We start from the raw sequence: 14,486 nt of genomic DNA on the forward strand, positions 1-14,486 counted from the left end.
TACGTATCTAAGTGGTAAAGGGTTAATAAAACGCGATCCTGTTCTTACACCTACAACATTAACCTGCTGTTATGTATGTGACATAGCTCTTGTACCAGTGGTATATTTTGACAGGATCACTCATGTTTTGAAAAGTAATAATGCCTATTAATGACAACTCTTTATATAAGCAGAATCTGTTGCTATGTGTAGCATGTGGCAACATGTGCACCATTCCAGTGTTAAATGTTAAACTGGTGTATACCCATAACAATTGTTATATCAGATATGATAGTTTCACATTGAAGTTGTGATGTGAAAATTTAGTCACTTTAGAGGAGAATTTGAAAATAAAATGATTCAGTCACTGTCACATGTGTGCTGCATGTATATTAGAAATATGGTGGTGTTTTGGACATATAAATTATTCTTGATTTCAAACTGTGTATACAATTTCTGGCATTGTCAGCTGCATTTGAATTCCAATTAAAGCAATCCAAGTAGAATGCCTTTGTTATCATTCATTATGTTGTGTTAATTGTTGAAATACTAATAATGGATTGCAACTGTTACATTCATGCATAGTATTCATAAATAATTATTGACAGCCTGTAGTATTTTTTAATTCATTATTATCCTGCAGACCTAATGGAAATCAATACATTCCAGCGATACCTTGTTGATTAGTTTTCACCTGCGTTGATGCATCAGCATCGGCCATCTGTAACATATGGCTACTACAGGCCTCTCAAAGTACTGTGACACATGACACAAAAATAGTTCTCCTGTTTTCCTGTTCGTCATAAAATCTTTATAGCTGGATTACATATAAGTTTGCTTGTGGATCTTGGAATCAAAGAATTAATATCATAGCATGGATCTACGTTTATAACATTGTTATTACTGTGACATATTGTTTTTAATGCTTTCATCTTATGTAAGTGTGCATTTTTCTGGTTGACTCTGTGTTAAAACTGTTAAGGCATCTTAATGTCAAAATATATATAACTTGACATAGTTTGGCATAAATAAGTGTTTTGTTCTGCATGTAAGTTATATTATTGAGGATGCGATATTACAACATGAACAACAGAAAGCGCAAGTACCTGGAGCCAATATTAGAGTTCGACATCGAGGCAACGCTAGAGACACACTTTCAGGCTCATGTTGCTGCAACATTCAGAAAAATGGTGATGCTATGTCACTCACTTTATCTTTTCATGGGTGTGACAGGTGTAATCTTCTGGTTTGTTTGTTCAAAGGTTGATGGTGTAAGAATGGTGGCTAGTATTTTCGTATCAAGGGCACGTATTCACCAAACAATTCTTAGACTTAAGTCTAAGAATAAAAAATATTTTTTTGATATATATTTAAGAATTGCTTGAATTTTGAGTAAAACTTGGCATTTAACACCTCTTTATCATTCTTCATATAGAACAATTTGTAAATGGCATAATCACAAGTGGAGGCCTGTATATTATCAAGCACTCAACGCATTTTCTTGGTTCCAAGTCTATTCTTTGTTCTTAAGTCTAAGAATGGGTGGGTGAATATGGGCCCAGGCTTTTGGTTTGAAGTTTCCTTGGTGATATTATGCATGTTAAGCATTATTGAGGGTTAAATTATAATATCATATAGCCAGGCCTTCCAACCTTTTACTCTGGGTAAACAGCTCAACGGGGCAGTGAATTAAAGTAACTAGAACCAAAGTATATTAAAGTTGCTGATTTAAATTTCTGGGATAAGGTTTGCACCAACACCTTAATTTGGTATTGTTTTTGCAGATTATAACCAGCTTTCATTTGATTTGTTTTCTTCATGGTTGAAGCTTTGAGATAAAATTTGAGATAATCATATGGCAAACAGTCAAAACTGTTATTGTCAAAATAAAAAGTTAAGTACACAACATTATATGTTTTTGTTAATAGGAAAAAGTAAGTAATTTCAATTTTATATCGTATTCTCTTTTTATCGACAAAACTTGATTTATCTTGACAGAATCAGAAATAACTTTTACCCTAAAGGTCCTTGCTCCTTGTTTATTTCCAGGAGCCCCCACACAGCGCAGATGAAGAGGGGGAGTGGTGCCTGGTCAGTAACCATGGAGACCGGCACAAGCTTCCCAAGACCATGATCTTCCTAGGCCGAGAGGAGTGCGATATTGAAGTTCAGGTAAGCTGGGGTTTTAATGATGTAATAGGAATCATATTGCCTGCAAGCTCATAAATATGGAAACAAGGCTAGATGTTGAGTCTGTAGTTGAGTCTTATGAAAGAAGGTCGTCCCTACTTGCTCAGTTGGTAGAGGTACATATCCGAGGATTATGGGTTTGAATCCCAGTCCACGCACATATCTCATTTGGGGATTGGTAAAATCCTTTCTATGTCCATTTTTCTCTGCTTCAAATTGTCAGTTAATGGAATAAATATGTGTTACAATCACTCACAAGCCTGCTAACCTATTAAACATTTTTAGTAGGTTAGCTGTTATATGATTGAAGTACTGTTGAATATGTAAAAAAAATCAAATAAACACAAAATACGTTCATAACTTGTTTGAACAAAGCACAGGTTACTCAGGACCAAACCAATGTCTATGTAAAGTGATAATTTTAACCAACAGTTCTTTATTATGGTATGCAGGCTTATACATGTAGCAACGGTGACTGCATGATTATGCTCATTGATTCCATGATGGAAAATTGTGACGGTTTTGAAAACTATAATCCTGTAACATACTATGCCATACAAATATGTTCTGTATTGATTTTGGTAATAAAGGAAACACCTGACCAAGGGAGACAACTAATGAACATAAATGTATTTTGTTGCCCAAGTAATCTCCCTTGTTTCTTATAAATCATATGACCTCAAAACATCCACACTGACAGTGAGTTTAAAGAAGCCACATTGACAAGATGGGAGTGAACTGATATTTAAATACAATCAAACATAATCTATGATCAGATGACAGTGGGTTTAACTTGTCAACACTTACGTTGGTCTGGAGAATTTTTGACTTGCAGATAGTGGAATTGTAGGCTGTCTTCTGAATGAAACTGTAGTACAGTCGTATTGAATATTGATCGTTGAGATATAAGTGTTTACAATAAGTACAGTGTGGTTAAAACTGTGGCAGTAGTGAGGTTTAGAATATCACATGTTAATGTACATTTATTGGTTAATTAGTGAATATTTGGATAGTACATCAAATTTGGAATATTTAAACATCTCCTGTCAAGATAGACTGGTTTAAGTCGTACAATTAACAGTGTTTATTTTGAATTAGAGGAAATATACTGAAAGAGGCCAGGTAATTGTAACTAAATATGTTTTGTTTTAATCTTCTGTTAAAATTATATTTTTTAATTAACTTAAATTAGATAATGCAGAAAATAAAGAGTAAAAATCTCTGTAAATTGTGTCTACTATACAGTTGAAATTATCTTAGATCGTTTTTCCCCTTTTATTGAGCACCTTGACACCAATACCTGCTTGTGTTCTTTTGTATACATTTCAATCAACAATTGGAATTTATTAAAATTATTATTTCTTATCACAGCAGGGGCGTCGGAAGCAAATTGACATTGGGGCAGCGGAGGGGTGGGTATGGGAGGGGTTATCCCCCTCCCGTAGGTGGGTGCCTCCCCCGGATTTTTTTTCAAATTTTAGCATCAAATGGCGCATTCTGGTGCATTTTTATGCCTGATACCTGACCTTATACACGTCTATTGCAGGCAAATTCTGAATGACAAAAGTTGTGACAGACAGACAATGGAGAAGTGATCTCTATATGTTGCAGTTTGTTCTTTGTAGCAGGGGACACAACAATAGGGATCATGTGGGTTGAAAGAACGTTCTTCGGGATTTTTTTCCCGAAATTCCGTTTTGGAAATTTGAAATTCGTTGGTTGGTTTGGAGTAGACATATTGAAATGACACAAAAAAAGTAGTAAACGACATTAAATAAGTTTTTAAGAATTATCGATTTACTTTCAGTTATAACAATTTATTCAGGTATCTTGAGGTATCTTTAATTTTGTGATAATTAAGGACTATTGGATATCGACACATTTGTTTCATGTCATATTTTCCTTTATATTAATAAAAAGAAGCAAAGGCTTAGATCATACTGACAATTACAGATTCCCAGGTTTAAGTACTCAATAATAAAGGGATTATCGTTATAAAAGAGACCGATCAATTAATAACATAATTGACACGTACATTACTGCGGGCGGATGATGACAATCAACAGTACACGTGTCATAACCGCGAAAGCGTGATTACCTTGCTTCGTGGTAAAGATATTTTCAAATATACGGGTATTGAGATGTGAAAAAAAAGGAAAAAAAGGTCTTTGCCGAAATTTCAGTTTTTGCCGAAAATATTGGGGTCGCCCTTGCAGCCCCAGCTCCGACGCCTTTGCATAGTGTTTCCTTATCCATAAATTTCGACTCAGCATTGTTTCTAATACTTGGATAAATTATGGAATATACATTAGGAGAATAAGTACTGTGTGAAACAAAGTCATGGTTGTCACACGAAAAACTTGTCAGCACTTCTTTCCATATTATTCATGTGATAAAGTATATAAGCTTCAACTGAACACAATAGTTTGTATCTGGATCAATTAATGTATAAAGCATCATATCTTTATGCAATCTAATTTCATAGAGGGACTCTATAGATGGCATATCACAGTCCAGAGTATCAAGAGATTTGTGATGAAATTTTGTTTTTAGTCATGGCAATTGGAGGGAGGGGATGGGGTCATTGGGGGGATGGGGTCAAGGTCATTGATTTTAAAAACTAGAAAACTCTGGTTTGGATTGATGTATTGTGCTGTAATTTTGTTTGTAGGTAGCTTACATGCAGACACAGCATGGGATTGCATTTGGGGCCAGTTGGGTCAAGGTCATTGTTAGTTTAAATAGAAAAATGGGTTCTGCTCAAAATTTAAGGTTTTGATGGAGGTATTGTGCTAGAATTGTTGAGTAGTTCACTTCAATGCAGACATTGCTTCAAGTTAATTAAATTCCACTAAATTAATTGGTAAATAGTTGAAAAGCTTATTCTCATTCCTTTTTTTAATTTATAAATTTTCAGCTTTAAGTTTACATTATACTGAATAACTGCTACATATATTGAACTTCAAATATGTCTATGTTGTCGTTATATTAGGTGTCTGCTAGAAAATCTACATTAAATATCAATTCTGACAAATACTGCTAGTCTAGGAATTCCATTTACTCAATGTGAATGACACAGTCTTGAAAAAATGCAGAGGAAAGGAATCAAATTAAATGAATTAAATTTATGTATGATAAATTGATTAGTTTAAAAACTTCTAGATTGTACGGATCGATTTATTTTGTTGTAGACAAAGCTTGTCTATTATATTATACAGTTTGTTCTGCTGGTTTAAAAAGCTTATGTTTCCGAATCATGTATGGTGATCTTTACCAAAAAAACAATGTTAAAATGAATAAATGACTGCATGCTTGTCTGCAAATGTGAATGGTACACAATAAGACAACATGAAAGTTGATTCATTGGCATCAAAACAGATTTAATTAACCCCTCCCATTCAGAGGAAAGGTGAAAACGGCTCTGTGCAAACAGCATAAAACCAGAACAGCCTGCGAGGAAGTTTCACTGTCTGTTCAGGTTATATGCCGTACGTGTGCTGCTCATCAGTATCTAAGTGTTTGAAATGAAGCCTTTAAAACTTGAATCTAGAAAGAAAGGTCTTTAATTAAATTTAACTTTCTAAAAGACTTCAAATGCGTCAAAATACGTATCTAAGTGGTAAAGGGTTATTAGAATCAGTGGTAGATGTCCCACCACACCAAATATATCTGATAGCTCCACATGTGCCTGTTGGTATGTATTGACTTTCAATAGGCAAATCAATAACCTTAGGTATGCCATTGATATTGACTTGTTTGCCTCAGTGTTTGTGTTACAAATTCCTCTTGGTGACTTTGATACCTGCAGGAGACGGGCAAATTGTATTGTTTACAATGATTGAAAATCACTGAACATTTAGTGGTGGACAAAATTAGGGTGCGATGGATGTTGTGTCTGAATCAAAAGTCATTCCATCTGTGATGCTTTCAATTCATTGTAACTGTTAATACAATATTTTAGATATATTTTGCTGTTTGCTTTAGTACAAAACATATGTATGTGGGCGCACTGCTAGTAAGTACTCTTGTAATAAACAAACAATCTACAGACATATACTTATCATTAACAACTCCTTAAATGCTTCATTGGGGTGAAAAATATACAAATTAGGTATTCAGACATTTTGTTTAACAATTATGTACAGTTGTTAGACTTGAAAAGCTACTATTATGTTGAATTTAAACTTTTGTCACAATCTGACAAAAGCATTTGAAACCAGCTTTTTGAAGTGTTGCACCATTTGTCAAAGGGCTACCAGACATAAAAGCCAGTATCTGAGTACCTCATCGGTATCTGAGTACCTCATCGACTTCATTGTTCCATGACTAAGACTGCTATTCAGACCAGTGCACAAAATGTGTGACACAGTTAGGATAAGGGGGGGGGGGGGGGCATTTAATTGGGTGGAAACTAGTCCGAAATGTTCAGTTAGATGTTCAGAATTCACCAAAGTGTAGTTTACATATTTTGGTTTTATTATTAACCCATTTATGCCAAGTGGACTCTCCCATCCTTCTAAATTGGATCAATTCATTTCCATAATTAGGTATGTCTAGTATATTTATTTCTATATTTAGAATATTTCTACAAAATTCCTTTAACCGTTTCCCACTCAGACGCAAAGTGAACATGGCTATGTGCAAACAGCATAAAACCAGAACAGCCTGCGAGTAACTCGCAGTCTGTTCAGGTTTTATGCTGTTTGCTGCTCATCAGTATCTAAGGGTTGGAAAGAAGCCTTTAAAACTTGAATTTACTATGTAAGGTCTTTAATTAAATTCAACTTTCTTAGGGAAAACACAATCATGCATAAAAATACGTATCTTAGTGGCAAAGGGTTAAGCAAACGGCGCAGACCCAGATGAGACGCCGCATCATGCGGCATCTCATCTGGGTCTACACTGTTTGCCAAGGCCTTTTTTCTAGAAGCTAGCGCATAAATGGGTTAAACATGGAGTGGTAAAATTTATTTTAGGGAAAAGTAAAGTGTACTATCTGCAACGACGTCTGTTTAAGATTCAGTCATCCAAATCAATAGAAGTCTATATTGCAGTATCAAAATCCATGCAATCTGTTATGTTGTTTCATATGATATACTATAAGATATTTAAATGAAGTTCTGTGATGCTAAGACTGAGAAATCCTGTATATTGATTTCATTATAATGAAGACTTATTTACTGTTCCTTCTGTTTTGCCACACTCGTTTTCTCTCATTGATTGAATCAATTTCTTCTCCCCAGTAAAGGCAAACAAATAATTTATGTTGTAAAACAAAGATCTGCTCTGAGTAGGTCTGCTTGTGTCCGCACTGTCAGTTTGTATTGAATAATGCCTTGAAGAATGTCCCATACCAACTTCAGGACCAGGTCATACTTGTTGGGATCATGTTTGTAGGGACATACACAGGGAATGTGTTGCCATGTAGTGCTGTCTGGTTACTAGATGTGTTTTCATGACTGCAATATATCATGTTTACATTTTAACTGCTTCAGTCATGGACAGTTTTTGGACGAAACTTTCACAGATTCCAACCTCCACCTATATGTAAATGTACATGGTATTCTATTGTTTATATACTATAATTATACTCATGTACTTTCAGAGCCAGTCAGTGGACAAGCGGCATGCTGTTGTGACCTTTGACACATACGTAAAGAGGTTCAAAATCAAGGACCTGAGTACAGAAACGGGGGTAAGAACAATTGTGTTGTGTTCTGAGAAAACTGGGCATAATGCATGTGCGTAAAGTGTCGTCCCAGATTAGCCTGTGCAGTCTGCATAGGCTTATCAGGAACGACACTTTCCGCCTGAATTGGATTTTTGCTAAGAAGAGCAGATAGTGTCGTCCCTGATTAGCCTGTGGGGACTGCACAGGCTAATCTGGGACGACACTTTATTCGCATGCATTATGCCCAGTTTTCTCAGAACACGACACTATTACATAATTTTACTTCCATGGAGGTAAAATACTCTGTAGAATGGTAAGTCAGTCTGTCAGTCTGCAGAAGTTTTTGTGGAGTGAATTTCAAAATTCTAAAGTGCTAAATGGAAACTGGAAATAGGTCATCAGCATAAAGTGTAGATGTGAAATTCACTTCATCTCGGGTTATTCACACTCTCCTGAGTTATCTGCTCTTGAACGTTGCTTACTAAGCCATGCAGGAGTATTAAATGTGCTTTATGTGACATTAACCCATTTATGCCTTGGCAAACAGTGTAGACCCAGATGAGACGCCGCATGATGCGGCGTCTCATCAGGGCCGACGCTGTTAGCAAAAAGGAATTTATGTAAGAAATATTCTAAATATAGAAATAAATATACTAGACATCCCTAATTTTGGAAATAAATTTATCCAATTTAGAAGGATGGGAGAGTCCACTAGACATAAATGGGTTAAAGATAAAGTTTGGATTATTGTTGTTGTATAATTGTGAACAAAACAAAGTACTAAAGTAACAAAAGACAATTTTTTGTAAACTTTACAAAACCATGTAATGTTGCTTTTAAAATCTTTGTTCATTAGCATTACCCAATATATCACTGTTTGGCCTCATATTTTAAACTGTCAAGTGAGTTACATGAGTGTATTAGTCACAAACAGGTGATGGATGTAGCTAATTTATATTTGTTTGAACATGTTGCTGTCATTTGGAAATAATTAATTAAAATTTTGCATCACTGACAACCAAATTGGTATTAAAATCTGTTAAGATTATTACACATAGTATCTTTGTGTTTTGATTATAATAATGTCAGATTTTTAAATAATGCATCTAGTCCTCGATTATTTTGTCATAAAAAGGTTCATTCTGTGATGACTCAGTTAACAACATGTTTATTGTACTTCATTATTATGATGTGTCTGTCAGATGTGAAATTTTATTGTGGGATCATTCTCTCCTCAAAAGTTGTCAATTTGTATCTTTGTTAATAGAGCCTGTCATTTCATTGGGGTTATCATTTGGTCAGGTCAGTTTGCACTTTGCTGACATATTTGGGTAAAATTCAGCAATTTTTTTGTCCCAATTAGGAAAAGTACTGGTACCAGCCCAATTGGGAAAAATGTGAGCGAAAAACCCTGACATTGGGAAAATTCACCTCATGAAGTCTTCATTTTTGGAAATTGATGCATTTGATGTTTGCTCTCAAATACTTATAAATTGATAACTAAGTGTTATAAAGTTGTCAATATTATATTTACTTAGGTTCAAGCTATAGAGCTGCATTGGGATACTAACTAAATGTTGCATTTTATTTATAAAAAAAATAAAAGATGGAAACCTTTAATTGGGATTTTTTTTACAGCAATTTAGGAAAATTGTAGTTTTTTCCTTATTGGGAAAGTGCCTTTTTCTGATACTTTATAAAGAAGGAAAAAAATCACTGAATTAAATACAGTTAATGAAACAGTTTTAAATATGTTTTTTCGTGTATATTTCTTTCTACATATGTATAAAGCATACATGGACATTATATGTTAACATTTTACTATCCCCCGCCATAGGCGGAGGGATATTGTTTTGGCGTTGTCCGTCCATCCATCCGTCCGTCCATCCGTCTATCCGGAGCCATATCTTGGAAGTGCTTTAGTGGATTTCATTGAAACTTGGTAAGAATAAATATATGGATTACTGGATGATGCATGCCAAATGGCATTGTACACCGACTTAATAACAGAGTTATGGCCCTTTGTATCATGAAAAAATGCTTTTCAATTTAAGCTTAGAGCTTTATCTCCATTAACACATGAGCCAGAGCCATGAAATTTGCCATAGTTGTTCTCAATCATCTGGGGGTGCTTCACATTCAACACCCATAAACCTAGGGGCTTATGTCAAGGTCACACATTGAGGTCAAAGGGCGTTGTCCATCCGTCAAGAAAACTTTTGTGTCCAGAAGCATATTGGCGGGGGATATCAATTCAACGAATTTGCTTGTTGGTATTAATGTCATATGGGTTAATATATCTTGACTTTTTCAGTCTCAGGATAAAACAAAATGTTTTAATGATAATGTTTTTGTCATTTTTACTGTATTGATATTCATATACTGCAGTATAAAGTTGGCGAAGTTCACAATTTTGTGATAGATTTTATGTTTATTTTGATGCACCAGACAGTTATATTAATGTCTTAAAATTTTTGCTGAGTTTAAAGTTTATTGGTGGCATATTTGAAGACTAGATTGAGCATGCTGTCAAGAGTTTTAATTCCCCTGTCAGAGGGTGTCACTATGGACTGATCAGTTGAATAATTGATCACTCAGATATTGCAGTTGGGGATCTGTGAATTCATGAATGAGGTGGCATTGGGGACGCCTGTCACTTGACTTATCTGTACAATAGTGCCTGGAAAATGACTAGCCCATATAGAAATATTTGTGGTCATTTAGTTTTGCTTATTCTATGAATGATTCTTTGCATGTTGAAAAGAAAATTCAAAATTCATCTGGTTAGCAATCACATGTGTTTAAAAGGTATGTCAAATATTGACTGTGTGTATTTTATGATTATTTTAAGAAAAGTGTTAATATTCACAGTTTTTATGTCGGGGGAAATATATTCGCCGCTTCGTCTGTCCGTCCGTCCGTGCACAATTTTTGTCCGGGCTATTTCTCAGCAACTAATGACAGGAATTCAATGAAACTTTATGGGAAGCTTCACTACCAAGAGGAGATGTGCATATTATCATCCAGTTCTGGTCGGATGATTTTTCACAGAGTAATTGCCCTTTGAAAATTTCCATTAACTTTACATATAGTGCAATTCTTGTCCGGGCTATTTCTCAGCAACTAATGACCGGAATTCAATGAAACTTTATGGGAAGCTTCACTATCAAGAGGAGATGTGCATATTATCAGCGGGTTCTGGTCCGATGATTTTTCACAAAATTATGACCCTTTGAAATTTTCCATTAACTGTACATATAGTGCAATTCTTGTCCAGGCTATTTCTCAGCAACTAATGACCGGAATTCAATGTAACTTTATGGGAAGCTTCACTACCAAGAGGAGGTGTGCATATTATCTGCGGGTTCTGGTCGGATGATTTTTCACAGAGTTATGGCCTTTTGAAATTTTATATAAAAAAATTCTTGTCCCCCCAACTACTGTGCCCTCAAGACGTTTCCTTTTATCTGAATATATAGTGCAATATTGTGACCAAAAAAAAAACCTTGGGGAGCATCACCTGTCTCCAACGATTTCTTGTTATATTTAAGCGCTTTCAATGTAAGATGATGTTAAATTCACAGTGTGTTATGTTAAATATTACATGTTGATATGTATGATGTGTTTTTGCAGACATATGTCAGTGGCACACGTATACCAGAGCAGGAGTATGTCATTCTAGACGAACTGGATACAGTCCATCTTGGATATGATCATATCCTTTACTGGAAGATGAACTATACATACGTTTGTTATAATTATATTTTGCAAAACAATTATTTGAAATGATGATTGTCTAGCATCAAAAGCATAGATCAAAGCCCCCTTTCCTCTTTGTCTGAGGATTTGATGCACGACTATGCAATAATTGGCTATTGTATACTTAGGAGATATGGACCCATACTTGGTCAACTCAAACATTGATGGACACAGAAGCCACTCGACATTTTAAGACAAACTCATTGTGATTGTGTTTGTCTCCAATAGAACTTTTCATATACCCAACCAATACGAGACACTTTTCCCACACTTCTGATCTTTATAAACAATATTGCATGGATGGGTTTTAGTGGGTGGTGCATATGTTGTAATTTGACTATGGGATACGTCACAGTATTTGATGCCGTCTACATAACTAGAGATGTGTCTTTCCATCATTAAGGCATCATTACGTTATGCATGATGTAACTCTATTGTAATTCAGTTAATATCCATAATTATGCACTTTGTCCATTGCAGAAACTCTCTTTGAGGCATATTGATTTTACTGTCAAACCTCATTCACAGTGCAGCTACAGGCACAGTTTGTTGGACACAAACAGATCCAGCCAATCTCAGGAGTCAATCAGACAGTAAACTATTCTGAATTCATGCATATTCATTATATAATATATCTAAGGTTTAAAGCAAACAAAAGCTTATAGATTTGCTTTAAAAAACCACAAGAAGGTTACAATAACTAAACATAAGGTTTAACCATAATAACTTAACTTAAGGTCTAATCACCCAGATAAAGTCATATGTAAACCATAAAAATCAATTGTTCTCATATTTATCCACTTGTATGGACAACAGATTAGTCCGTTCTTGAGTCTCCCTGGAGTTCAAATATTTGAATGGTGTTATTAATATTTTGTTTTGGTATCTAATCAAGAAAAATTAAAGTCATGACAGTGTAGTGGCTTTGAGTAAGAGCAGAAAAATATATAGTTTATTGCTGCCCTAGGTTTCGACACGTGTATTTACGCAGAAGATCAAATAGCTTTTCGCATGTATATGTTAACCATTCACAAGTACTTTGTTTGCCCTATCTCTGTCTGAAATTCAGTTTTGACAAATTTTGTGAACTTATGTTATAGTAAACTGTTAAAAGGTTTGTTTTCCTCCAGTTAGGGTTCAGCACTGTTCTAAATTTTTCTTAACTTTTAATCACATTCAATAGTCTTTAAAATGGAGAGATTTGAGGAAGACAAGCAGAGAGCAGGTAAATCGGAGGTCATTTATGATGACGAAACCTCAAGCTCAGCAATCGACCTCAGTCACCATGGCAACCAGAATGGTAACCATGACAACACCCTCCCGTCCTGGGCAAGCCATGCTGCCACTGAAGAGGATATGGCAAGTCCCCTGGCAGAATGTCAGGTAACGATAGGGTTTTATTGGATATCCTTTGCCTTAATCCTTTACCACTTAGATACATACTTTGATGAATTTATAGTACCTTAGAAAGTTAAATTTACTTAAAGACGTTTCTTACTAGATTCAAGTTTTAAAAGCTTAATTTCCAACCCTTAGATACTGATGAGCAGCAAACAGCATAAAACCTGAACAGACTGCGAGTTACTCACAGGCTATTCTGTTTTTATGCTGTTTGCAGATAGCCATGTTCACTTTGCCTCTGAGTGGTAAGGTTTAAAGCGGCAGTGTTGTTATGTACAGGATAATGTGTTTACCTTATTTTGGTTTTATTATTTACACGCTACCAGTTGTTTGCGGGAGGGGACTGTATAAGTTTGATCCCTGTGTGACAGTCTGTGTGTCCATGAGCCATAAACTTGTCTAACAAAGTACTATAACATTATTAAATGTACAATAGTTTAGCAGTGCTCTGTGAAAAAGGGGCTTTAATTCATGTGCATAAAGTGTCGTCCCAGATTAGCCTGTGCAGTCCTCACAGGCTAATCAGGGATGACACTTTCAGTTTTTATTAGGGTTGGTAGCTCACCTGAGCATAATGTGCTCATGGTGAGCTTTTGTGATCGCCTTTTGTCCGTCATGCGTTGTGCGGCGTCAACATTTGCCTTGTTAACACATCTAGAGGCCACATTTATTGTCCAATCTTCATGAAATTTGGTCAGAAGATTTGTCCCAATGATATCTTGGATGAGTTCGAAAATGGTTACGTTTGCTTGAAAAACATGGCTGCCAAGGGGCGGGGCATTTTTCCTTATATGGCTATAGTAAAATCTTGTTAACACTCTAGAGGCCACATTTATTGTCCAATCTTCATGAAACTTGGTCAGAAGAATTGTTCCAATGATATCTTGGATGAGTTGGAAAATGGTTTTGGTTGCTTTAAAAACATGATCACTAGTAGGCGGGGCATTTTTCCTTATATTGCTTTAGTAAAACCTTATTAACACTCTAGAGGCCACATTTATTGTCCGACTATCATGAAACTTGGTCACAAGATTTGTACCAATGATATCTTGGATGAGTTCGAAAATAGTTCCGGTTGGTTGAAAAACATGGCTGCCAAGGGGGTGTGGCATTTTTCCTTATATAGCTAGAGTAAAACCTTGTTAACACTCTAAAAGCCATATTTATTGTCCAATCATCATGAAACTTTGTCCCTAATGATATCTTGGACAAGTTCGAAAATGGTTCCAGTTGCTTGAAAAACATGGTCACCAGTGGGCGAGGCATTTTTCCTTATATCATGCTTCATGAAACTTTGTCAGAATATTTATTCAAATAATATCTTGGATGTGTATGAAAATGGTTCTGGTCTGTTCAAAAACATGGCTGCCAGGGTGTTCACTTGTCATGAAAAGTGGTAAGAACATTTTTTTCTAATGACATCTTGGGCTGCTCAGAACAGGTCAGTTCCTTTGAATTTCAGGCGAGCGACTTTAGGCCTTTCAGG

At 35.5% G+C, this 14,486-nt stretch overlaps 1 protein-coding gene across 6 annotated transcripts in view; it reads left to right on the plus strand.

Annotated features, from left to right (window-relative positions):
• The window catches only part of LOC127873867 (centrosomal protein of 170 kDa protein B-like), a 147,674-nt gene that overhangs the window by 63,033 nt on the left and 70,155 nt on the right, over positions 1-14,486 (plus strand). For 5 of the 6 annotated variants that reach the window (XM_052417934.1, XM_052417936.1, XM_052417931.1 and 2 more), the window contains 4 exons: positions 2,029-2,151; positions 7,775-7,864; positions 11,474-11,554; positions 12,773-12,982. In XM_052417934.1, the coding sequence (XP_052273894.1) occupies positions 2,029-2,151; positions 7,775-7,864; positions 11,474-11,554; positions 12,773-12,982 (504 nt within the window). Of the gene's footprint in view, positions 1-2,028; positions 2,152-2,903; positions 3,292-7,774; positions 7,865-11,473; positions 11,555-12,772; positions 12,983-14,486 lie in introns of those variants that run through there. The other variant, XM_052417937.1, reaches the window with a different exon arrangement.

This window comes from Dreissena polymorpha, chromosome 3, assembly GCF_020536995.1.
Source record: "Dreissena polymorpha isolate Duluth1 chromosome 3, UMN_Dpol_1.0, whole genome shotgun sequence".
Classification (NCBI taxonomy): domain Eukaryota; kingdom Metazoa; phylum Mollusca; class Bivalvia; order Myida; family Dreissenidae; genus Dreissena; species Dreissena polymorpha.